Genomic DNA, 26,352 nt, shown 5'->3' with positions numbered 1-26,352 from the left:
GTAACGTCTGGTACAAGCTAAGCAGAGAAATCAGTGCAAAAGACCCAGCCACAGAGAACAAGCCACTTCTCTGCTTTCTGAATTTTCCAGATGGTAGGTCAAAATTTTATATTATCATTTAACCAAAAATAATTGTAGGATTTGACAAAAAAGTTTTTATTCAGTTCACTTATGTGCTTCTTTATCTCAAAAAATAATACTATATTAGAATAGTGGATATGCTTCCATGATAGACAATGTTGGGACCAAAATAAAGATTTATTTTATAGTGAAGTGTATTTAGGAATGGATTTGGCCTCAGTTTTCTGGCATACAGTTTTACTAATAAGTGAGAGACACAGAAAATCTTTACTGAGCAATTGACTTATCAGAGTTTAATATATTTATGTACTTTCTTCAAAATAGTTTTAAGAATGCTGTGTATATCAATTCTAACATTTCCATATTTTGATATTGAAATTCCTAAATTTTACACTGTAACTAGTGTAGTTCTTAACTCTTGTGAATGTTAGTTCTGGAATAAGTACAGTTTTACTGTTGCTATTTTAACAGCCCATTTTCAGTCAGAATGGATTTTCTGGTTTGTTAAAAGAATGAAAATCACTTTCAAAAGGTATGTGGGTTTTATATCTTAGTAAACAAATCTCACACAACTTCTCTTTCATGGTATGTTTACATTGTAAAATCTGTTAAGCTTTTTAAAGTAGAAATTGCAATAACGTTTCCAAGTTTTGTTAGCATGCAAAGTATGGTGCCTTTATAATGTTTGTCACTTTTATAAACAGTACTATAAACACTTTGTTGCCAAATACAATTTTGGAAAGAAAATCAGAAATATATTACTAAGACAGCTGCCTTTGGAGAAACAACGGGTTAAGCCCTATAGAGTACTGCTTCTGCAACGTACATAGCAGGATCCCAGTTCTTTCACCTTCCTTTGATATTGAATCATTAGAAGCCAGATTTTGACATACTCAGGTAGTTATCCCAAGTTTTGGATCTAGTGCTTTTTCAGCATCACACTGAAATTTTTATTCTGAGCTATAGGAAGAAAGAGATTTATGGAAAATGTCTCTGTATCTTTTTTCCCTCTTAATATTAGCAATCTAAATTTATGGTATACTGAGGACCCAAAAATATGTTATGTGAGTTTCACATTAGACAAATGTAATAAAACAAACGTTCTAAATTAAACTACGAAAGCAGAAAGTGCATAATTATTTCCAGAAATTATGGCCTTTGTTTCTCAGTGCTTCAAGCCATGGAAACTTCTTTTGACTATGGGACATGAGGTGTGTGGTGGTTTGGGCTAGGGCTTCCTAGGTGACCAGTTTGTAACCAAGGAAGGGTCCAGATTTACCCAGTATTCCCTACGATTTTTACGTAAGCCAGACTATAAGAAAAAAGGAAGAGAGGCCTTCATTCTCTTTCCTTCCGGCAGCTTGGAGGTACAGGTTCCCTGCTGTTGGGTCTGCTGTGTTGGGGAGTGAGACCTGGTTAGGCCTTGTCGACCTTGGGAGGTGGAGGTTGCCGGCGATCGTTCCGGAGCAACTCTCCATTGTCCCAAGGAAAGTGTGAGATATTTCCTTGCTAACTCTTTTAGTTACTAGATCTCGGGTCACTAATCGGGATATATATATATATTTTATTTTGGTTTTGTTCCTTTTCCCTTCCCCCTTCCCTTTCCCTTGGGAAATTGTATATATTTTAATTGTATATAAGTGTAACATAGGTGTAAATATATTTATATATATCACTTTAGCTGTCTCTCTCTCGTTTCCGGTTTTTCTTGGTTGTTTTTCTCCCTCTTCTCCCTGAGGTTTTGGGTGGGGGGGAACTCTTGTGGTAGGGTTTGGAGACTTGGCAGGGAGCCAGCTTCAAACCATATCAGGTGTCTTACTGCCTTTGTTTTGTGCCTCAGAATACTCTTTTCATTTGACCTAAGGATCATGGACATATGGATGCCTTAATTTTGCTTTGTGCAGAGTAATGCCACAAACTGTAAGGCACTATAGAATCAGTTCATCTCTTGATATTTTCTGTCTAGAACTGTAAACTCTGCTTCAGTTCGTATTGAGGTAATTTGATGTTTGCTGCTGACTTTGGAAAATGCAAACAGAATCACATTGTTCTTTTAATTGCCTGATCTCTTTGTGTTTTCAGGGAACATTCCTCTTTAATTAGAGCCTCATATATTGTCTGTATTCATACACATAAACCCTAAACTCAACTTAAACTGCTGCCAGTACAAGGTAGCTTAAAAATGGAGGGAAAATCAATAAAGAAATCAGCAAATTGGGGAGAATCCCAGCTCAAATATTTTACACTCTTTTGGTGCAGGCTGGTAGCAAGTATGGAGACAAGAAATTATAAATTTCTTACTCCTGAATCATTCTGGTACTTGTTAGAAAAGTTTTTGAGAGCAAGTAATTGGCTCCCTTCCTGGACAAAGCTGTATCTCAAAAACAGAGAAAGCACAGCTCCTCATAAGTTTCTCCTTATCACCAGCCTTCCATTTCTAGGGCTGCAATAGCACTGGCAATAAGGGACTCTCCAATATCTCTGCTAATGGTATTACTTGTGGCCAAATGCATAATAGACACATACAAATAAAATATCAAATGAGAAAGGACCTAATTTCAGACAGTCTCCAAACTTAGTCTATGAAACTGATTTTCCTTTAAAAGTCAATTGTTTTACTTTTTGTCATCTTGCTGAGGTATCAGTTGCTTAAACAAAATAGCTCTAAAAAATAGTAGGGCAGTTAGCATAACTGCTGGTATACCTTGTTGGGGGCAAATAAGTTCCTGGAACAGAACCAAACACTTGCTGGGAAAAGGCTCTCAGCAGAGAAGGAATAGTCAGGGTATTTTTGGTCCATGGTAGTGTTAGAAATAATGCTCTGAGTTTTGTTTTGTGCTGTTTTGTGACCCTCTCCTGAGGGTTTGTCCTGATCCAGGTCACTCATGAACCCTGTTCTGGGCCAGCTTGTTAAGTTCTTCCAGGGCAAAAGTCCTGATGTTTGTTATATTCAAAAGTATCCTCTAAAAATCTATTCACCTGGCCTAAAGTTTCCTTAGAATTAATGAAGTCAATAGACTTACACTTGCACGTGGTGCTTTTGTCCTGCTCTAATGAAAGCAAATAGCACTCCTCACACACATTGGCTGTTCACTCGCTTTCTGTAAAAGACATGGCATCAGCCCTGCTGTGACATTAATGCTGAGACTCTTGCTTTTTTTGGTCTAAACCTCATCTTTCCTGTGATTTGTGAATATCCCTGCACAATACCTACATTGAAATTCTCACACTTTTCTCTTCCAATACTAAGTTTTGTTATTATTTTTCACAGTTTTAGAATAGCCCTATGGATGTTATTAAACCTTCTAAAAGAAGAAACTTTCCAAATCAATAAAAAGCTGGTGACATTTGTGAAAGCTCAAAATTGAATCTGTTGTGAATTTCAGACTTGGCAAAAATGTAGGCCTTGATAAGGTCTGTCAATGTTTATTTAGTTTGGAAATCTTTGGCATTGAAATAAAATTTTCTTGCCATAAGTGTGATGATAGTACTTACATTTCTTGCCTGTTTTTCACTACTTCTGCTCACTCTCTGCAAGATTAATTATAATTAATTTCTAACTTGATTTCTCCTGAAAGCTTGCCAATTATCTGTAGTACCGTGGGAGTGCTTCCTACTCATACATGATAATAGAATCCACCACTCTGTGATCTGCAGTGAAGGACAGCATTCAAGGGAAGGGTTTATTAATGGTAAGTAGAATGCTTACAGCTACATAGTATAGCTGGATTACATGCCTACTGTCTCCTGAGGTATTCCTGGATTAGATCAACCTAATGTCCATGATCAAATGATCAGTTTTTCTAATAAAGTGGTTTACTGTGGAGTTCCTGAGCCACATCATGAGATGGGAATTACAAGAAGGTCCATATCAGTCAGACACAAATGAAAACATCAGTGAAGGATGGGATTTGCCCTGCTGCTGTTACATAAGTATAATATATGTTCCTTTACCTACCTTTCCAGTCCATTTTTTCAGTTCCCTTTCAAGTTAGCATTTTTGATGGCACTCACCTGGTTTTGTTCTTCCTGCTAAACACTTACCTAGAGGAGCTGTCACTGAAAACTCCTCCATTTCCTTAGAAAGCCAAAAAAGTGTTGTGCACCTAAGTAGTTGATTGGATGTAACCTTCCTTCAAAGCCAGGGTATATATCTTCTAACCCAGGACATGTTCTTTTCTAAGTTGAGGTATAATTTTTCTGCACTTGACTATGAAGAGAATGCCACTGTACATTTAGCTTCCTTAAAAAGAAAGAAGCAACCAAGTGAAAAGAGGCTTCTGCCTGAGGCCTACCATGGCAGAGTAATTTCCCAACCCCTAAAGTAAGTCGTAACAGTAGTTCCAATGGAACATCAGCTATTGCACTGATAACAGAACAACGAACATCTCCTCAAAGTTTCAAAACCACACACACAGATACCCTGTACAGAGCAGCTCACATGATGCAGTTTATCACTGCATGATACCATTTTCTGTTAGTCGATGTACATCAGTACAGTATTTTTGATGCAGTCAGAGTATATTCTAAGATACCAATGTTTTTCTTTTTGGTTTAGAAATATGACGGGGTATGCAGATTTGATCTTCCTATCTACCTTCCTCTCGGTTTCCATGACAACTGAACCATGTAAGTCACATTTTAAAAATGCTTTCTGATGAAGTTTGTTCTGTAGAAATGTGTAGGCTGTTTCCAAACTGGTAGTTTTAGTTTTAAACCTAAAATTACTGAGTTTATCTCAAGCTGCAAATCATGACTTAAAAACTTGGTGTGTTTTCTCCGTATACTAAAAAACAGCAAGTACTGTCCGTTTCTACAACATCAAGTCTAGGTTCTACTCTGCCACTTGACATCTCTGCAAAATGAAAGAAAAGGGTCTTTTTGAAAGAACTTGAGAATAGCTGTTGCTCAAGGTCCCAGCCAGGCAATGTCTCCAAGAGCATGCTTAGATTGCCCTGAACAGTACCTATGCATATGCACCCTGCTGAATCAGGGGTGTAAATGGGTGCTCTGCTCAGTAAAAATGCTCTTTAATGTCCCAGATTTGGGGGTATTAACTGAAAAATGCAATTTAACAACAACATTTCTCTGCATATGAGGGATGTTCAGAAGGGTAAGCTCTTTCTGGTGGGTCAGCTCTTCTGACTCAGCTGTATATTGCTGTCCAGTGACATAGTGTTACCCAGCACTCATGTACTTCCATTCTCTAGCTGAGATGCTTATTTATCTGAAAAATTTTGTATGATATAATCTCTAAATATTTCCCCATATTGTCAATTTTACAATATAAATGCTAAGATTCAAACAAATCAGATTTATTAAGATGCCAAATCCTGCTGAAGAATTTAGCAAAATAATTTTCACTGAAGTAATTGATTTTAGATGAGGCCTCTCTTTTTCCATGTCTTCCCTCTCCCTACTAATTTTCCCCAGAGAAAGCTGTATTTCCAATGTGTTTCACTTTTGGTGGGACAATGTTGCCTTTTCTGACACCCCTGATATGTCCCACTGTCTTTGCAAGGCTGATGGGTGGGAATGCTGTTAAAATGATGAGGTTGGGGGTATTCATACCTGATGTGGCTAATTTAGGTGCCTGAATTAGTAAGCAAGACGATACCTAATATCAGTGGAGATGGACTGCTTCTTTAGAAAGAACCAAAGCAGAAGAATTCACCATGTAGAGAGGCTCACCATCTGATTTGTGCATCTATGTGTCTAAAGCCAAGTGGTGGCAATACTCTCACGAAGTGTCAATTTTGATAGATACTCTCTATTTTGGTTACCTATTTGGTTGTTTACTCTCATTTTCATGTTCCCTTATCTACTGCAGTTCCTCTGCCAAGCTCCATCCTTATCCCATCACTATCCATGCTCATTTCCTCATCTTTCTCTTCTCAACATGCAATATAACTTTCAGATTAGTATTTCTTTTTTCAGTAGGCGTTTCACTGTTCAGGTGCCTGAGCACTCAAATGTTTGTCAAAATTGCTTGATTCAAGTTCCTCTGGATCAGTTTCAGTACTAAAAAATAGAAGTATATGCAGTAAAAAAAATTATTAAAGAATGTAGTGTTTTACTCCCAACTTGTTCCTCTTTTTTCTTTTGTGTGAGCATGTGTGGTTTATTGTCCTAAACTTCTTATTTATCTCATATATTTCTAGCAGCTTTTCACTATCCCACCTTCTCATCAAATTCTTCCTTTCAGTCTGTTATATTTCTTTCATTTTCCCCCCCCACATTTTCATGAACTTCAGAGAGAAGCTCTACTTTTGTGTTTTTTGTTTGGTTGGGTTTTTTTTTCCTAAGGATCTAATCTATAGGCTTCCTCTATCTATGATTCTTTTCTTCCATGAAAAAAAAATCAATTTCCTTTTTCTGCCTTAAAAAGCCAGAACAAAACCACTTATGTATTGTATAAATAATTATTCATGAACTGAGGTAAGGAAAGCTAACTTCATAGTGCAGCATTAAAACCAGTATTTTTCTTTGTGTTTTAATTCCTCTTTTGAATAAAAACAGTATTTCAGGCTAAGATTTACATAAGAAGTTCATTGTAAGAAATCACTATTTTTTCAGTTAAATCCTCATATTTTTTAGCATGTGTCTGCTTAGAATCTAGAGATTTGTTTGTTTGTTTCAGTCTCATAGATGAATTACTATTTTTGGAAAAAAATGGCTCCATAATTCAAGATAAACAAAATGGAAAGAAAAAAATCTGGTGAGAATAAGCTTTCAATGTGTCATCTCTGAAAGCCCAAGGAAGGCAGAGGGACATGACTGGCCTGCTGATTCAGGAATGTCAAGTTCTCCTCTGTCTCAGTGGGGCAAAGGTTTAATTCATCTAAAATTTTAATCTTTTATTCATTTACAGTTGATCCAATGGAAGGTGAGGCTTTAGTTATAAAATGTCCCAAACGGAGTTCATCTGTGAAAGTCACCTGGTATCACATGGATACTAACAAAATAATTCCTGCAGAAGAGGAGGGATCACGAATATTTTCCTTAGAACGATTTCTTTGGTTTCTGCCAACTTCTAGAGAGGATTCCGGAAACTACACTTGTGTAACACATCTGTAAGTGCCACACTGAAAAATGAAAGGTGTAAGACTAGCAAGAAACGTACACATTTTATTAACATCTTCTACTTATTATGTGGGGAAATGATGCCTTTTTCCCCATAACTTTTCATAAGTTTTCATCCTGCAATTGCTATTTTTATAATAGATCACTAAAATCAATCTGTCACTGAAGTAAAATAATCATCCACAGGTTTATAGAACAAGACTCACATTTTTTAAAGATATTTAATAAATTCTGTATATAAATACTATAATTGACATACCTTTATTCCATTTTTAAAGTTCAACAAATCGCACAAAGTCATTCAACGTGAGTGTGCAAGTGCATTCATACAAGCAAGGAGTATGTTTCCCAAGTCAGATTCGTTACCCAAATGACACTAAAAGAGGAAAAATTGTTTGTCCTACCATTGATAACTATAAGAATGCTACTATCGTCCAGTGGTATAAGGTAAATAAACCCCCCGAGAGTGCCAGTGTAGATCAGAATACTGTGAAAAGCTACTTGCAACCAAATAAATTTTTCTTTTCCAGGACTGCAAACCTCTTCAGGGACAGAGATACTTCAAGCAAGAAAAATACATTTATATTGAGAACCCAACAAGGGAGGATGATGGTTATTATACTTGTCAGTTTATTTATACTCATAAAGGAAATATGTTTAATGCATCAGCAACAAGAATTTTCATAAGTGAGGGTAAGGCAGTCATTTTGTAGCTTGCTAAGATAAAAAAGACTAATGTCAACTTAGAGCAAAGGAAACTCCTTTTTTACATTAAAGAGAAAAGGACTTTCAGTTGGTTTATTTATCTTCTTAATTAAGCTTCAGATCAGCCTTTTAAGGTGAATTTTGTGGATGAAAATCCAAATGGACCAAGATGGGGTAAAGTGAGGCCTGGTCACATTCAGCTTTTTACTGAGGACTCTGATTATGTTCTGTGGTTCATAGAGCTGTCTGGTAGCACTTATTTCTGAAATGAAGGATCTCCTTAGAGGGATGTCACAATGCTCTGCTTTCTATTTGTTTGAGAGGAGTAGAATTTGTAGCTAGTGAGGATCATCTGGTGATCATTAGATCACCGATGTGTTGATAACCTATAACCCAATGCCTTTTGGTCCATCTTGATTATCTAACATTTATTTGATAGTAGGTTTGAAAAAATCTTTAGATTTGTCTTGGATGAGACAAAATGAACAAGATATATATAGAGACAGAAAACGAGTGGAGCTCAGCAATTACTGTGTCTTTGTGATTTTGAACATGGCCAACATGACTGAGGCATGTGGACTTTGGGGTGCCTCTAGGATGCAGTCTTCTCTAGGAGGATTTATATTTGGATGTGGTCAGGGAATAGCACACAGATATCAGCACTTTCATGTTGCATCAACTTGCAAAACTTCAAAATGCGTTTTCAGTTCTGCAACCAGATCAGTAGCAAAACAGCCAGAAAGACCTTTTATTGAGGGGTGGTAGAGGGTTTGAGCTTGGCTTGTGCAGGGTTTTTTTGTTGTTGTTTTGTTTAGGGTTGTTTTTTTTTTTTTTCAAAAACAAGTAATGTTCATTTGCTATGGGGAGGCACCCAGCTTGTGGGCAGACAGCAGATTTGGAGTGTAGGAGCATTTCTTGTAGTTTTTGCTGCTGTGCCCACATCTCAGTAGCAGAGTTTGTTCTAATTATTCTGAGCTGGACAAAAGGCAGATTTGAGCTGAGACCTAGTACAGTAACTTAGACAATCTGGTGCCTTTCCTCCTATGCTGTGTAATACAATGTTGGTCTTCATGACACTTCTCTGCCTAACAATTTTTGTTTGAATGTACTTCCATCAAAACTTCTTTAACTGGCCAGGAATATTGTTCTGCCTGGGTTATAATAAAAATGTCTGGGTTTTATTTGGCGTAAAATCATTCAAATTTATAAAAGCCTGTGTTACATTCAGGCAGATTTTGAAGTCAATCTGATTTTCTTTTGAAATCTTTGCAGAAAGAAGAGATTGCAACATAACGTGAAATATGAGCTGGGTCTGTCATATCTGCTCCAGTTTTTGCTAAATTCAAAGTCTTTAATGAAAACTTCTTCGAGGTTTTATCAGACCTTAAAATTAGTATGCTGATGAGTGGAGCTGTTAAGTTTTGTTAATAATACTGAATTATTATGTACATTCCTGTTGCCTTGCAAATCCATACTGATCCAGAGGACCTTCTGCCTCTGAATGCTGGCAGCTAAGAACTTAGCATATTCAGCTAGCTAGAGCTACTGGCTCTGTCCACACTTCTATTTTATCAGATCCAGTTAATGAAAATTAGAAACAGTTAGGATGGGTAAAGATGGCTTTTCTGGTAGTCTGGGAAGCAGAGGCATAAATGAGTCCTGCAGATTTTTTTAGGGTATATAGGTTATATGGGTTTCACGGATGTGCCTTGAGTTGGAAAAGTTTAATGAGGAAAACAATAGCAAGCAATGCATTTGCAGTGGGAAATATGAGACAGTATAAAAGGCAAGAAAAGAAGAAAAATGCATAAAGAGAAAAAATTCTGAAAAATCTGAATGCCTAATTCAAATGGCTGGATGTAATTTGGACATGTCCACAGCAATTATTAGTGAGAATAAAAACCAAATATGTCAAAGAAAAAATAGTATTCCTTCTGGAAGATAATTATAGGAAATGGCATAGAGTTGTACTAAGGGAGGTTTAGATTGGATATAAGAAAAATTTTTCACTGAAAGGGTAGTCAGGCATTGGAATAGGCTGCCCAGGGAAATGATGGAATCACCATTCCTGGAACTATTCAAAAGGCAGGTAGATGTGGCACTTGGAGTTCACTTGGTGAACGCAGCAGTGCTGGGTTAATGGTTGGACTTGATCTTTTCATAACTTTAAGATTTTATGACTGCAGCATTCTATGATGAGGAACGCTCACTGTCATGTAGACTGATGTAAAGGGAAGCAGTTGTGTGCAGCAACAAGAGATGCACAGACAGCACAGAGTCTTCAGAAGATGGGGGAAACAGAAGAACATGGGCAGGCAGCTGTGGGCTAGAGGGTTACCAGTTCTGCCAGATACTGCAAAAAAGTATATATTAGCTGTTTCATATAGTGGATATGAGTAATTTCTCCACTGTTGGAAGGAATCTCTGTATCTCTTGAAAAAAAAAAAAGCAGCTGAGAAAACAAAGCCTATAACTACATTTGATTTTTTTTCCCCACTCAGCAGCTAAAACAGTACTTCAGAAACTAAGTTTTTTCCTTGCTCTTTATGTACAAACTTAAAAATTAAATAAATGAGTAGAAAATACTGGAACTATTAACATCTACATACTCCCCAGAAATATTTGGTTATAGGATTAAAACCAGATTTTTCCAACAGGCATGTGAAACACTGTTAGTTTGCAATTCTGTTTTGTGATCATAAAATATTAACCATACAGATTACAGATGTTATCTTACAAAATGCATTTTCACAACTTTCTAAGATGTGCTTTCTTTTCCTCTTTTATTTCTAAAGCAAAACACTCACCTCTACCTCCTCAAATCTTATTTCCAAAGAATAAAAAAGTAATAGAAGTGGAGCTTGGTGAGTACAAACTTCAAATTGTTTTTAAATTAACATTTTGTTATGGCCTAGCAAATATGGGGATCTTCCAGAAGATTTTTATTTTTCATTACAGTTTTGCATCACAATGTTTACGAGATTTAATTCACTGCTAGCACAGTTGTGTGAAGTTAGAGATAACTGATGGGTTTTTTAGGTATGAAGTGTAGTTTAAGGGGATTTAAATAACCTCTTCTACTCTCATTGGGATAGACTAGGATTAGTCACACAGTGAATCATTACTTCTCAGCTGAAGGGGTGACAGCTTCCATCCACTTCAAAGAGGACTTTAGCTAAATCCCTTGAAACTGGTTGATAGTACCCCTTAAAAGGGAAAGATGGACTGTTCTTGCAATTAGACCTACTCCATGTTACTTTCAGTCCCCACGTCTCTCTGTTTCAGTCCCCTCTGTCTCTGTTGAGGAGTGAAGGAGAGGAAGGGGCTGGTCGCTGGCCCTGAGGCTGAGGAACACTGCCTCTCTCATGTCCGTGTTGGCTAGCATGGATCAGACCAGTCTGATCTATCAGGAAGATACTGGGAGGGGTGAAAGACAGGACCAAGGAGTGAACTTAGAAATAGCTGGTTGGAAACCCACGAGGTAGAGCTTGCTCCCTCCCTCCATTTTGTTTAGGCTGTAGATGTTCTCAGTGATTCAGAATTATCTTGGGTAACTTGAACCATCAGAGCAAGGTGTTTCTGGTAGGAGTGAGAGTTGTCTGGGATTTTTGTATAGTCAGTGCAGAAAAGTGGACCTCGCCCGCAAGTGACCGAACCCATCTGAAACGTAAATAGGCAATCCAGGATGCCTGTCTCCCAGGGCAAGTGGGGTGAAGCTAGGCCAGTGGGAGAAGGGATCACTCCACTGTTTCTGTCCTACAGCAACACTGCTCTGGTAGCAAGTACTGCAGGGGCCCACAGCCCTCTTTGAGGTGCCACATGCTGTGGCTCATAAACTTACCATGTTGACTTGCATTACCATTATTTTTTTCTCTTTCCCCCCGTTGTCTCTTCACATTATTAGGTGTGAATTAGATCTGTTCTCCAGGAAAAGCTTTCTCTAGTAAGATGGTCAGGGTATAGTGCACTGTGGGCTCTGTCTACCCATCTGGGACAATAAGTAATCTGGCACTGCTTACATGTAGCAAATTCACTTTACATATAAAACCCACTTGTTGTACTGGTACTATTGTCCCTTGTTTGCAAAAATGAAGGTATTTCTCCATGCTTTCAAATACCAATTCATGATTTAATCATAAGATTTGATAATTTTATCTAAGTCCTGCTTAGATGCAGATTTACATGGAAACAATTTAACATGTTTTATTTATACCTTCTTTTAGTGCAATGGTGATGTTTACTTTGGAACAAATATTTCCTAATGACAAATATATAATAAATATTTTCCTGTTTTAATTTTACTTGGACAGGTTTACTTTACTTTTGTCCAGCTTGTATAAAATCCAAGATAACACTCTGCACACAAGACTTATGCAAAATAATAAATACTAAAATTTAAATGTGTTATTGTCTATGTACATTTGTGTGTAAACCAGCATATACTTTCCATGTTTCTCAATAGCCAATTACATGTGTTACACATCACAAGTAAAATGTACATTGCCTTTATCATAATAAATATAAACAATTCCTTTTGTAATCCTTGGCGTCTTATAAGATCTTTTGTTAAATTTCATTTTACTAATTCTTTTTGAGTCTTTTCTATGCATCATTTTGTCAGCAGTAGTTCAGAAAAATATGTCAAAATCATTAAGATAAAACTCACAAGTCATATGAAGATTTGTAGAAAAAGATGTTATGAGGAAAATAAAATTACATTTTTCATCAAGGAATGTTTACATCTCTCTGTGTCTTGATTAGGTGCTGCTTTGTCTCTGAAATGTCAGGCCCTCCTGGGGATTAAGAAACAGCCAATGTCTGCTGTCAGCTGGGATGTGAATAACATCCCAGCAAAACACTACGATTTTACAAGATTTCATGAAGAAACACATTTGTAAGTGCATATAACACAGAATAATCTTTCCTCTATGCAAACTGTGCCTAGCCACTAAAACCAATGGTACCAGCTCTTTCTCTCTCTGTTAGTTTTGAAGGACATGCGCAAGAATACTATGAAGAGACCACTTTGAATATAACTGAAGTAAAAACAGAGGATCTGCAGTCAAATTTCACATGTATAGCATTGAACGCAATGCACAACACAAGAGTCACAGTGACGTTACAACTCAAACCACAATTTGAGGGTAAGATATTTCATTTTGATTTTTACACTTTGAACTCAGTTCGAAATATGTTGGTGAGTTTATTGTTTTGGTTGGTAAGAAAGTTTCTGCTAGTAAGAAAAACAGCCTGCTTCTTTCCCACATATTCAAGCCAGTGGCAAAATTCTCATTTTGGCTGAAAGTCCTTGGGGTAAATTCTGTTGTGTGCATGGGGCATTATTCAAACAGTATCAGCAAGAGATGAAATACACAGAACAGAGTGTGACTGTATCAGCCCTGTGATAAGAATATCCTGTTTCTAGGTTATTTCTCCACTGTGACAAACCGTTGCTTCTAGTGTGAAACCACGGCAGAAAATAGGCAAACTCTAAAAATAAGAATTTCAGCTGCTGGTTTGCCAGTTGATTTGCCTTCTTTCCCATACTGCATCCACTGTAGTGCCTTTTCTTTGACTGAATGTTAAGTGGTGTGACTAACTTCTTTGGAGTCTCTTTATCTTCTCTCTCTGAGAGAGATTCACTGTGCCACACAGAGGCATCAGTAGCACTTCCAAGGCTTTCCCTTGGTTTTGTTTCAGGAGTACCTGAAACAGAAGAAAAATCCAAGGCAGTAAATGCTGGGGACGGGAATGATCCCTAGCTCATATGGGATTTTTTTTTTTTTAACAGGGATAGGCAGATCCCTAAGCACTGTTAGGTGCACTCGTAGGTTAGATTCCTATGGCAGAAAATGCTATTTTGTCTGTGAAGGCACAAGGAGAAGCTGCTGTCAATGGTTTCCTTTCTTACCCCTTCAGATATGCTGAACCACCAAGAATCACAGAATGGTTTGGGCTGGAAGGGACTTTTAAAGATCATCTAGTTCCAACCTCCCTGCCACAGGCAGGGACATCTTTCACTAGACCAGGTTGCTCAAAGCTCCACCAGGGATGGGACATCCACAGCTTCTTTGGGCAACCTGTTCCAGTGCCTCACCACACTCTGAGTAAAGAAATTCTTCCTAATATCTAATCTAAACCTGCTCTCTTTTGTTGAGGACCTTGAGAATAAATGTCAAGGCTTTAAACAGGCATTATTTTTAGATAAGTGAATGGTGGGAAGAGTAAAATCAAGTGCATTGTGATCACAGGGTGTACACAGATCCATGTTCTGCAGTATTCTTGACTGCCCATAACTTTCTACAGGATCATGGCTTCCAGGACTAGACATTTTTCCTTGCCGTAGCCAAGGCTAGAAGGCATGTAGGTGAATTATAACAGCAGCATAGCACCACATCCTTCCAGAGGAAGGTGGCAGATGTTTTGGTTAGATAAGTGAGTGTGAGCGTAGCATCACTCAAGGAAGCTGGAAGCACACCAGCTCTGCACTGCAGTATTTGAGCGTGGGAGTGTACTTGCAATGAAAGGGAAGGAAACTGAGTAACAGGTTCTGCTCACTCTAGTTCAGCAATGCAACTCCTTTATTGGCCCTGTATTACAGACTAGTTGAAGGAAAGAGTGTAACATATTCTGTATTCATCCAGTGAATCATTTAATCTGACTTCTGTTGTAGACAAATCTTATTTTGTTTTTTATCCATAAGTCTTCAGTAAATGTTCTTGAAAGCTCTTGACTGTGATCCCCCTTTTGCTGCTGCCCTTTTTGTGTGGATACCTGTTCCTTTCTCCTTGTTGCTGCTATTGACAAGCTGTCTGCTTCTGCTCCTCAGCACTGTTGGTGTAAGCAATGATGTGTCCAGAAGTAGCTGTGCTCTGCTTTAGTTTTCTTCACTCACTTCTCACACAGCTGAGCAATATTTATGCTAGAACAATGACAGCTTCCCTCTGAAGATAATAAAAATGCTGACATTTGACAGTCTCTGCAGCTGTGTTCTTGCCTCCATTAGGAGGTGCTCATGTCCCTGCATCTTTCAGCTGCTGTTGCTGCTGCTACATTTAGAGGTTGCTTCTCCTTCTGCTGTGGAAGATTTCTCAATTTTGTTCTTATTCAACCCTTGCCTAGACTTTGATCACCCGTAGTCAATATGGAACCCATCTTCCACACTATTTCCCATCCTTTCTGTCCCTTCTTTGGCTGAAGCTGTTTGGTATCTTCTGACTCCCCCACCAACACTTCATGAGTCATAATACCTCTTCACATCCCATTTCCTACAGATCTTTCAGTGCTGTATCTCCCTTTTTAATGCCACAGATGGTGAGCATCCCAGATTTTACATTCTCTTTCTGCCATGAGACGTCTTCTCATATGCTCTGAAATTGTCTGTGTCACTGCAGTAGTGTGCCTCTGGTCACTAAGGCTAATAAATTTGTGACAACTTTTAATTCCCTTTTCTTCCACATTTCATGGCAAAGACAAATCTAGTCTTGCTGCACACCTGGCAAGAGACAGCAACTCTACCTGCCAGACTACTCTCAGTTGCCCTCTGCAGGTGCTTGGTATCTCTTACGCTGAAAGATGCCACTGCTCAAGAACGAGGAAATTAATCATCTACACTGTTCACGTCAGTTCAGGTCATTGATAACTGCAATGGATGAATGCTCACAAAAGTATCTCTGCTGGTGGAGGGAGGGAAGCTGTTAGCTCCTGAGACAGAGGCAATGACAAGTAATTGCAGAAACAGTGAATGTGTTATCTCCTTCTACCAGCAAGGACAGGAACATCCCTTCAGCATCTCTTTTAACCTGTCTGCTAGGGAACATATGGACTTTCTGAATACCTTTCAACTCCTTCCCTCTTTATTAATATATAAGCTGTCACTGCTTTTTAGTTCATTATCTTGATTCAGGGCTTGTTAAATAACTGGAGGTGGCTTTTCATGTGTCTGACCTACGAGCGTCATCTTATTTCTCCCTGAGCATTCCTCGGTTCTTATTCAGGAGGAAGTATAAAATGCCCAGAGAACCACAAATCATTCTAGCATGAACCCTCTTCTCTGGAAAACACTATAAATTCCAGTCATTCAAAGCAGAGATAAAGGTCAGCCCAAAGCATCAGCTCTGTTTTTCCTCAAAGATACTTAATGCTGAACCTAACCTTTTGACTCATATTTGGTGGACTGATGTGGACAGGAATTCCAGACTCAGATCTCTGCCTTTACTGTCTGGAAGTGCATCCATTTTAGAAGTCAGAGAAGTTAGAAAAAACTGCTCTGGAGTTCATCAGGAAATCCTTCAAAAGTTGTTTTCTGGCTTGTTTTCTCTGGCCTCTCCAATATTGTTTCTTGTGAGCTGATAGTTCTGTATTCCCATTGCTCTTGAATATAAATAAATAGAAGACAGCCTGTTCATGAACTGTCTGCCACTAAATGATGCAGCAAAGTCAAATGGAACAACAGGATCTATTCAACTTTGTTCAGGGACTTGTGGCACTTGCTCCCATTGTCCTGAAGAGAGCTGATTTATTCCAGAGAAATGAGAGTCCTGCTGGGAATTGAACTTCCTCTTCCAGGAAGACCTCTGTGGAATTCTTGTCTGATGCTTTACAAGTTGCATAAGCACAGGAAATTTATCACTTCTTTTCCAGCCTTGGTCTAATCAGTACAAAACCAAACATAAACAGTTTTTTAGGTTCATAATTGCAGAAGTTGTTGGAACCTGTTTCTTCTATAGATGCTTATAGAGACATGCATTACAACAGTAATGTTGTGATAGGCACTGTCAACAAATGAATCAATAAGAAACAGTGTCAAGTTCTGCTGCTTGGGTCGTCCTCACCAGGCAGTGTCAGGAGTTTCCTCATTTTGTGAGTGAGTGTGTAATTGACCAGGAAAATGGATCAAATAATAAAATTTGAAGGTGTGGACAAAGACAAGATTCCTTCATAGGTATCATGTGGCACTGTGAAAAATACAAAACGGTCAGACTTCACCATAAAAGGAACTGTTTTCTTACTCACTTCAATCTTATCAGAAGGTGTTTTCCTCAAATCTAGTTCTGGTGAGGTAAGCTTCATCACAAGCCTGATGTTTCCTTCTCCCTTTAAATGGCAAAAAAAAAATGTAAAGAGTGTGAAAATAGTGATAGATTTACCTCACATCCTACCAGAGAAAAAGGAAAATGTACTTCTAAATTCTTCATTTCTATACCTTTTCAGCAGAATTTCTCTGGCACTAATATTTGTTGTACTATAAGTACAACTCAATACACTGTAATTTCAGTGATCTGAATCACAGACAGTCCCCAGAGCAGTTATATCATTACAACTATAGGATGGTGAGTTGTCCTATTAGGCACAAATAATTATGTAAAGACAGTGCACTGTGAATGGAAATCTCTTAATGGATTTAGTTGTGAGAGAAAAAATGTACTGCTCTGAGTCTGCTCAGACTGCTGAGTCTACATATTACAACCAAGTGGAGAAGACTTTGGTATCTTTTTCATTGGCTTAGGAACAGATTTCTACTATGAAACAATAGCCATTAATCTTCCCTGCAATGGAATAATGAATCCTTTTTGTGTAATTGCTGTAGAAAGCTTTTGATATTTTAATTTCAATCTTGGCCATCTGGAATTGATAGTTTTTTCAATACTGAATCCTGGTGAATTCTGTACATCCAGGACATAGGTCAAGAGTATCTTCTTCAGCTTTGTGATTGTAACAGTCTGTAGATTAAGATTCTGTCTTTCTAGTTTGAAGTGAGCATGAAATGACCTTGCTTCTACCTCACCTTGTCTCCTGCTATAGCAGAACTAGATGTTATCTAGAGGATGCACATATCTAGATTGACTTCTGCTCCATGAATCACAGAACATGAGGAAAAATGGACTGTTGCAAAAATGTGTCTAACTGGGTTATGCTAGAAATGCAGCTCTCTTCTAGAAGAGTGTTAATCACAATCATGTCCTAGACTAGCACAGGGTTGGTGATTGCCCTCTTTATAGAATCATAAATTTATAGAATGGTTTGGGTTGGAATGGACTTTTAAAGGTTATCTAGGCCTAACACCTCAGCCATTGGAAGGACACCTTCCACAGTTTCTCTGGGCAATGTGTTCCAGTGTTTTACCACCCTAAGTGTAAAAAATTTCTTCCTTATATCTAGTTAGTCTGAATCTATCCTTGATAAGTCTTCATCTCTAAGATGAAGGTGGTGAAATTCAAGAGCTCTTCCATGAGGGAAGCTGGAACTAAAGTGGGTGGCTACTTTCTTTCCCATTTTTTCTTACTCATCATTGCTATTTTATGCTCCTTGACCCTCTTTAAAGGAAAAGGTAGGAGAGAACATCATCTGACTTTAGCACAGTTTATTTTATTTTTACGAGCAAGATATGTTCTGTTTTCCTGCTTGTTTGTTGTACTTAGTTCTTACATCGAAGATTTCATAACAGGCACATCATGCTTCCTTGTACCCTGTTTGTGCAATCATGCCAGAAGCCTTGTCCTTTTGTGGACACTTAATGGTTTTCATGTATAGGCTTAGATGTCTTAAAAAATGTTTGAACATTGTTTCTGGTTGTGTTATTAACACTTTTACAAAGTTACAAAATACTTAAACGTCATTGTCATCTGTGATATTTAGTATAAGTAGGTCTGGATTCAACAAAGTAAATGTTAATTATCTACTCTTAATATGCTTCTAGTTTAGGGGTCTCTGTGTTGGCTACACAAATTGGGGAAGGAAAAAGCTTTGTTATCTCTGTTTTGAGCTCCTTAAAGCTATAACAGAAGGCTAAACTTTCAGCACACAGGTTAACGTCTCTATGGCTAACAATATATCCCTCTACTTTGCAGTGGTTCTTTGTAATGTCCTCTTGATCACAGGATCTCTAGTTCTGCTAGTTGCAATAGCAGTCTCGGTTATACTTTATCAGTCCTTCCGAGCTGATATCGTCCTATTGTATCGGGAGATATTTCAGCCCTACTCTGTCAAGGACGGTGAGTAAGATTCGAGAAACAAAGTTTAAAAAAAGGAAATGAGAAATCATACGGAAATTAATTTATTTGATATTTGATTGCTAACTCATATGACACCTTAGACTGATCCTTTGCTTTCTTAAGCCTTTAGTTAACAGAAATCATACATAGCTCTGGAAACGCTTTACATTCCCTTGTTTCCTGGGTTTTGTAGTGATATATTACGTAAAAGAGCGATTCAATCCTGGTTTCATAGTTTTTTAAAATTAAAGTATTTGCCAGAAAACATTGAATGACTTTGAAAATCTAATTTATGGTACTATTAACTGTACTCGTTATGTGTTCTCTAAAGCAGAGGAACAAACCTGCTGGCTAATGTGTTAAAGACATGTGTTAGAGCAACACAAATTTTATAAGCCAAAAAGAAAGATAAGAATATTGTGTAAGACAATTTTGGGAGGAATACATCCCATCCAGTATTATAGGTGGACTTCAGCTCAAGATCAAGACATCTAAATTTAGTTGCATGCAATGAAGGTGCACACACGCAAGTTTTCATCATGGACAAGAACACTGGAGACCTGTGCTGTGTTCAGGTGTCTAGCTGTAAGCAGATAGTCCATTGGAGCTACCTTAGGACTTAAACAAGACTTGAAGCCCTCTGCAGTGGCAGCTGAAGGGCAGGCAGGGCTTAATGACATGATGTCGTACATGTTTTAAGAGACCAAATCCAGTTCCTTACCAATAAAATCAACAGAGCTAACCAGGCACTGGGATCTTGCACCTGTGATCTAAATACTTCCAGGGACAGTGACTCCACCAACACCCTGGGCAGTCCATTCCAGTATCTAATTACCTTTTCTGTGAAGAAATTCTTCCTAATATGCAACCTAAACCTCCCATGGTATAGCTTAAGACTTTGTCCTCTTGTCCTATTGCCGGTTGCCTGGGAGAAGAGACTGACCCCCACCTGGCTAAAACCTCCTTTCAGGTAGCTGTAGAGAGCGATATAAGATCACCCCTCAGCCTCCTCCTCTCCAGGCTAAGCCACCTCAACTCCCTCAGCTGCTCCTCATAGGATCTATTGTTAGGACAGTTTGAGCAAGAACCTCAGACAGGAACAAAAGAAAGGATCTCCACTGAAAAGAAAGAAATTAAACATTTGGGAATAGAAAAAAAATGCTGTAATAGAAAATGTATTTGAGAAAAATAAATATTTAAATAAATAAATAAACAAGAGCTAAATAAATATTTAACTTTGTACTTGATTCTGACTATAAGACTTCTGAATGGAGCTTTTCACTCAGAAGTATGATATCTTGTGGTAATGATGAGTAATATCTTCAAGATGGAAGAATTTAAGTCCTGAGAGACAAAGTCTATTAACAGCCCATTGTATCACTGAAATAACAAATGCTGAGCTTCATCTCTATTTCGTGCTAATATGCGTTGCTCAATTGAAATCTTACTCTATATACCCTGGATTCATCCTTCACAATACAAAGTTCAGGTTCTCCAAAGGTACAAACACACAGGACATAACAACTGAGCATAGAAAACAAATGTGCACAGTCTCTAATTTCCAAACATGCACCATTATTCAGATAGGCAGGAGCTTCCTCTTAGATCTATTTCAAAGACTGATATTTTTATTTCTCTCCTAGTTTTTGCAATAGACACCTCTAATTCATGCCAACACAATACAGTTTCCTCTTGTTTTGCCTTACAGATGGGAAGATATATGATGCATACGTTATCTACCCCAAAAACCACACCAATGAAGCTAATTTTGTGGAATACTTTGTTTATCAAATCATGCCAGATATTCTAGAAAATAAATGTGGATATAAATTGTGTATTTATGGGAGAGATATATATCCTGGAGAAGGTAAGTTTCAGGTCTGATAATGCACAAAATAACTTGTCAAGCATGAGCGAACTGTGGTTCTAGTCTCTTTTAGGTCTTTTAGGGAGGTCACTTTAAATTCCTGAGCTTGATGTTCATCTCTTCAGCAGCTGTGTGTTTGCTCTTTCAGGCAGGGTGACACAAAGGCACCCCGTGCTTACCAGGGTGCTAAGAAAAGCAAGCTACAGGGAAGGGGCACAAATTGTTTATCATCTTGAAATATGCAGGGAATGTGACCCCAACTGTGACTCTTTCAAACATACACCTGCTCTTTGGATAGTGTAACTGCACAGCCATTGTCTGGGCAAAGCTACAACGAAACCACTTGAGAGTAGGATTGGCTGTCTCAATTCAAGGAAGATGAGAAAACCACAAACTGAGTTGAGGAAGTACCTTTGCTGTTATCACTCAGGGGTTTTCAACCTGTTATGAGGGCGTTAGAGTCACAGGAAGTTCAGCTTCTGTTCACTAACATGACCTACTTTCTGTTCACACAATTCCCAGCATTGACTTAGAAGAGAGTTGGTATGCTTTATTTCCACTTCCTTGTCTTACAGGATGAAATCATGTTAATTAAACTGTGCTAATTTCCATATGGACACCTTTACACTATCTTGTATGACTGCTGTCACCTAGTTGCTATCTGCTCTCCTCCAGAGCTGATTTGTCTGTTTATCTTGTGCTCTGGTTATTCTGTGGAGCAGATCTTCTCTCCTTTTCAGTAAGCAGGCACGAAGCCTATTTTGGCATATTTTCTGTTACACATTTCTGAAGTCATCTGCAGTGGGCCAGGTGTCATTCATCTGTCCTGAGCTGAGACTGGGATCTTTGATGTTCTTCTCTGCTGGAGAGTTGTGAAAGGGCTGCCTGGCCTTGAGAAAAAACTCTGCAACACAAATGTAAAAAAAAGCTGCAAAAGTTGCTGAGCCAGATCGTTCCCAGATCCAGCACAAGGATCTGGGAGTAGTTCAAGAGTAGCTACAAAAGTAGCTCACAAAACTGTCAATGACAAAAACTTACACCACCTCTTCAGGAGATTGGGAAGAGTTTAATATTATCTTCTGAGATACTACTCTAAAACTGTGGTTTATGGATGGAAATCATGAAGAAAACTGAGCATGGCATACAACTGAGGTTAAAACTGTGGAACTTACAAGGGCTCTAAGAAGTTGGATGAAAACAAACACATTTTCACTTAGTGAAGGCATGAATGGAAGCCTGTAACCCAGAAGTGACAGACAGAAGACTCACCAAGCCAGCCTGGGACAGTGAGTAACTTTTGTTTGACTCGTTTGGTCTGATTTAATCAAAAATCTAAAAATGCCACAAGTGTTGACCATTGTTCTTCTTTTTCTCTTCTTGCCTACTTTTCCAGCCTTTGCCTTTTCTCTTTCTTACCCACTTTGATGCCCAAAAAATGTTTTCACTTGAGTGGAAAAGCTGTTTCTAATCTACCTGCCACTGAGAGCACTTAAAAGTTCTCTGCTTCCAGGAAGATGGACTTTACACATATGCTCCCCACTCTTGTTTATCTTTTGATCTTGAGCCTTTCATTATCTGGTTTCCAAATCCAAAACCTTACAATTAAAACATTCTAAGCAAAGATAAACAGGAAATGCCTCTTTGAGTTATTGTGATCCTTCCTGAACACGCATCATAGTTTTTCATAGTTTTCATTGTAAAACTCCATGTATTTCTAGGAAAAAAAAAAAAATTGCAGTGAGTATATAAAACGGAATTAGTTTTCCAAGAAATGCTTATGATTCTTGGTTTCAGAGCAAAGCTTTGTTACTTGAAACTTGTGTTCTTCCAGTAAAAGGGAAAGTTATACAGAATGATTCAAGTGATAAACAGCACTGCATAGCTGTTGGACTCCTATTATGCTTCCTTAAACTAGCATTCTTTTTGTTTCCTGGTCTTACCAATTAATGGCATTTTCTACAACCTAGCAGTGACCTGAAGAGTTGCAAATGCAAATACTAGCCAACAAACCAGGAGTTTTCACCAACATTACCTCTACTCCATTATTCTCATGATCTCATTTTCCTGCCAATTGCATCCTTTGCTGCAGAATCTAGCAAAGAGCTGCTGGAGCCACTGTATGTGTAATATACAAGAAACCATGATCAAATATCAGAGGAATGACTGTACTTCACTGGAGCAATGTTCTCTGTAGCCAAGTGTTCTATCTTCAGCTGTGGCCATGGGCAAAGGACTGGAAAAGGCTTTGAGAACCAGATAAGCTTATGTTATACTTCTGCTAACATACTCTCCTAGCTGGACTTCAGATGCTTGATTTTTTTTCTGTAACAGTTGTGATGTATTTTTCTCTCACAGTATTTTCTGTCAGATTCTGAACTCACATAAACTTCTAAAATTCATAGAACAGGCTGCAATGAATCCTTCGGTTAAAGTATTTGCGTCATGCAGCCCCGTCTTTCCTCTTGCCACAAGTATAACATCAGAAATCCAAATGGAGAAATGAATATCTCCTCAGGTCCATGGTCTTTCAGTTCTGAGCACAATGGACTGCACCTCAAAACTGAGAAAGGTTTTGTTTTTTTTTAATTGTTGTTATTATGGGAACTAAACCTATGACAGTAACTCCTTAGCTTCATTTTTCTCACCTTCCAAGGTATCTATTCTCCTAACAACAGGAAGACTTAATGAAAAAGAAGAAAATGAAAAGAGTCTGAATTGGTGAACATCATAGAAAGGCAAATTTTTTTCACAAAATGGTCCCAGAGCCAAGAAAGAGAATGGAGAAGTCATTGAAAGAGTTTTCTTCCTGAAAAAGTAAGGAGCTGAAAAAGCTGGGCCTCTCTGAGACTGAGAAGATCCTTGCAGCGGGCTGGCAGCCCCCAGCAAAGGAAAAGAGGATGTGTATGGAGCTGGCTGGTGATGTCTGCTTATCAGTTGGCTTCTTAAATAATCGTTACATTGAATTTCTTCATCTGGGCTCCCACTTCCTTTCTTTTGGCCCAGCATCATATGCTCCCACCAAAACAACTCCAGCTTTCATTCTACGGACCACAGAAATCTCTTATAACTGAGATTAGAGTTTCACTGCACAAGCATTCATTTGCAGTCTTCCTCCCATAGACATCCCAGCAGGTCATTGAGAAAAAGCAGCTCCTGGAGGTTTGATGTGGAGCTTTCCAAGCTGATCCAGAATTTTCTCCCATAGCATGCTGGCTCTTGAGTTTCCTAGGTTCAACACGTCCGACATCATAGTCACAGTTCCATTGATCAGGTCTGTCTAACATGGTAGTGGGAAATCTAAACACCCTCAGTTGTGCTGTCATACGAATGCCCTGCAAGTCTGGATCCACCCCTGCAAGGTGAACACCAACCCGACACAGAGATTAGTGTATAATTTAGCATGCTATAACTCAGGAGAATTAACACTCTCCCTGCCTGTAAAGAAGCCTCTTAGAAGCAAGTCACCCCAAAGTCTCCAAATTACTAGTTTTCATGGGTAAGTATTGCAAGATCAGTCTCTAAAGCACTGAACTTGATAGAACATGATTCCTTACATGGATACTGTTTACCAAGCAGAAATTTGATGTAATCCAAATCTACAGAACTTGACTCTAGGTCATTAGACTATAATTCCTAAAACTTCTTAAGAGCAGTGAAAATATTAATGTTACAACCAAAGAAAACATTTGAAAGGAAAGTTTTGTGTTTTGGGGTTTTTTGCTTGTTTTGCTTTTCTCTTCCCCCTGCTTCCCCCTTTGGTTGGTTGTTGGAGGTTTTTTTTTTGGGGGGGGCAAGGCCTTCTTCTAATAAACAAACTGTACCAGACTGAAGTGAGATGGAAGTCATTTTTGGTTAAAAAGCAATGAAAATGAAGTGCCCAAACACAAAAGGGTTCTAAAAGAAATATCAGGGTCTCATAACTTTCTTGTACATTGCTAGATACAGCCAGTGCAATTGAGAAGAGGATGCAGAGGAGCAGACGGCTGATCATCCTTCTAACACACCAGCTGATTAATTGTAAAGAACCTACTTATGATCAACACATTGCTTTATACAATGCCCTCATTCAAAATGACACAAAGGTGATCCTTCTGGAAATGGAGAGAATTGAGACTTATGGGAAACTTCAGGAATCTCTTAGGTTTCTTATTAAGCAGCAAGGTACCATCAAATGGAAAGAGCAGCACACTGCACACCCACAGTCACCCAATTCTAAGTTCTGGAAACAGGTGAGGTACCATATGCCACTGACACTCAAATCCTCACACTCAGCTAACACTGGGTGAACAGTCTGTAGAAATACTGCTGGACTCTCAGGATGGGCTACATGCCTGCAACTTTTTTTCCTTTCAGAAGGTACATGATTTTACAATCTGGAAGTCTAGCCGTGTTTTTTGAACTTTTTTTGAGCTTTTTTCAGTCCTTCAACTGAATAATGAGAAGGTAAATCAATAGAAGAGGTCTAGGGAACTGAGACAAGTTTTTATAGGTATGAGAGTTCTGTGAAAAATTAATTCTAGATCATGTGGAGTATTTTGCATGAAGCTAAATGTACCTATATTCTTTCTATATATAGTTGTACATATAACAGAAAGTTATTATTGTGAATAGGTGAATGCCTTCCAGGTTTACTTCACCTTTCTAATGCAGTTGATCAAACCTAAATGCTTTCTGTATTATTTGACTAGAAAGTATAATGTGTATTATGCCACTAGAAAGTATAATGTTATGCTTTTGTTACCTTTTTTTTGCCACATTTCTTTTTGATTCAATAGTGATACTCAAACCATGAAATTTTAGTTTTCCTTAGTATGGATGCCTCACTAAAGGCTCTTTTGAGACTGATGTGAATACAGCATTAAAAAAATGCAGTGTTAAGGGAAATAAATACACTGATATATATTTATATGCAATTTTTTATATTTTATATATATATTAAAATCTATTTCATGCAAAGAGGAAATTTAAAATCTTTCAAATACAGTAGACCATGCTGTTACTGCTATTATTACTCTTGGGAACACGATGTGACTCTTGGGGATGGTCCTGTGCAGGGTCAGGATTTGAATTCGATGATGCTTGTGGGTCCCTTCCAATTCAGCATATTCTGTGACTCTGTGATTCTATGATCTCCATACGGAAATAACATTTTAAAATTTAGGGTGGTGTTTTGGACACTGATAGCATTCCTTCAAGGTACTGAGAAAATAGACTGTATTTTTAATAACAAGAAATATCCACTTTCCCCCCCCCCCCTGCTTTGAACTCATGCCTAGTTATACTTTCTTCTGATAGGGAATACCCTCAGATTCAAAGATCAGAGCCAAATCTCCTTCTACTTCATGGGTGTATGAACAAAATGTGTTCTAGTAAAGATATCCCTGCAAACTTTAATCTTTTTAGCTTTTTAAAACCAGGAAATTTCTTACTGTCAAAGAAAGCTTTGTTTTCAGCTTCAGATTTGCTACAGAACAAACTTAAAAAGTGAAAATTTGATGCAGAACACCTATTGTTACCAAGTCCAGGATTACAGAATAGGCAAGTTCTTTCCTTTTACTGTAACTTTTTACTGAATGTGGATCTTCAGACTTATGGATAGCTATTTGGAGTAGAAAAAATGTG

At 38.1% G+C, this 26,352-nt stretch overlaps 1 protein-coding gene across 2 annotated transcripts; it reads left to right on the top strand.

Annotated features, from left to right (window-relative positions):
• On the top strand, positions 1-26,352 carry IL1RL1 (interleukin 1 receptor like 1). 2 transcript variants are annotated; one of them, XM_017818367.1, is made up of 13 exons: positions 1-93; positions 553-613; positions 3,660-3,773; positions 4,640-4,710; positions 6,953-7,154; positions 7,443-7,611; positions 7,695-7,857; positions 10,665-10,733; positions 12,631-12,763; positions 12,856-13,013; positions 18,720-18,863; positions 20,572-20,730; positions 24,670-26,352. In XM_017818367.1, the coding sequence occupies exons 4-13, from the start codon at positions 4,644-4,646 to the stop codon at positions 25,014-25,016; spliced, it is 1,611 nt and encodes a 536-aa protein (XP_017673856.1). In that variant the 5' UTR covers positions 1-93; positions 553-613; positions 3,660-3,773; positions 4,640-4,643; the 3' UTR covers positions 25,017-26,352. The 2 variants fall into 2 exon arrangements, with proteins under 2 accessions (XP_017673856.1, XP_017673857.1); XM_017818368.1 differs by lacking the exon at positions 553-613 and having other exon boundaries at positions 81-93.

The sequence above is a fragment of the Lepidothrix coronata genome, unplaced genomic scaffold (assembly GCF_001604755.1).
Source record: "Lepidothrix coronata isolate B3197 unplaced genomic scaffold, Lepidothrix_coronata-1.0 Scaffold68, whole genome shotgun sequence".
NCBI lineage: Eukaryota > Metazoa > Chordata > Aves > Passeriformes > Pipridae > Lepidothrix > Lepidothrix coronata.
The sequence above is the reverse complement of the archived record's forward strand: the minus strand, read 5'-3'. Positions and strand labels throughout refer to the sequence as shown.

Excerpts from the sequence above, each read along its gene's own strand:
- IL1RL1 (XM_017818367.1), top strand. The coding sequence starts at position 4,644 with ATGACGGGGTATGCAGATTTGATCTTCCTATCTACCTTCCTCTCGGTT. Across the intron at positions 4,711-6,952 it reads TTCCATGACAACTGAACCAT|TTGATCCAATGGAAGGTGAG; the intron begins GTAAGTCACATT and ends ATTCATTTACAG. Across the intron at positions 7,858-10,664 it reads AAGAATTTTCATAAGTGAGG|CAAAACACTCACCTCTACCT; the intron begins GTAAGGCAGTCA and ends TTATTTCTAAAG.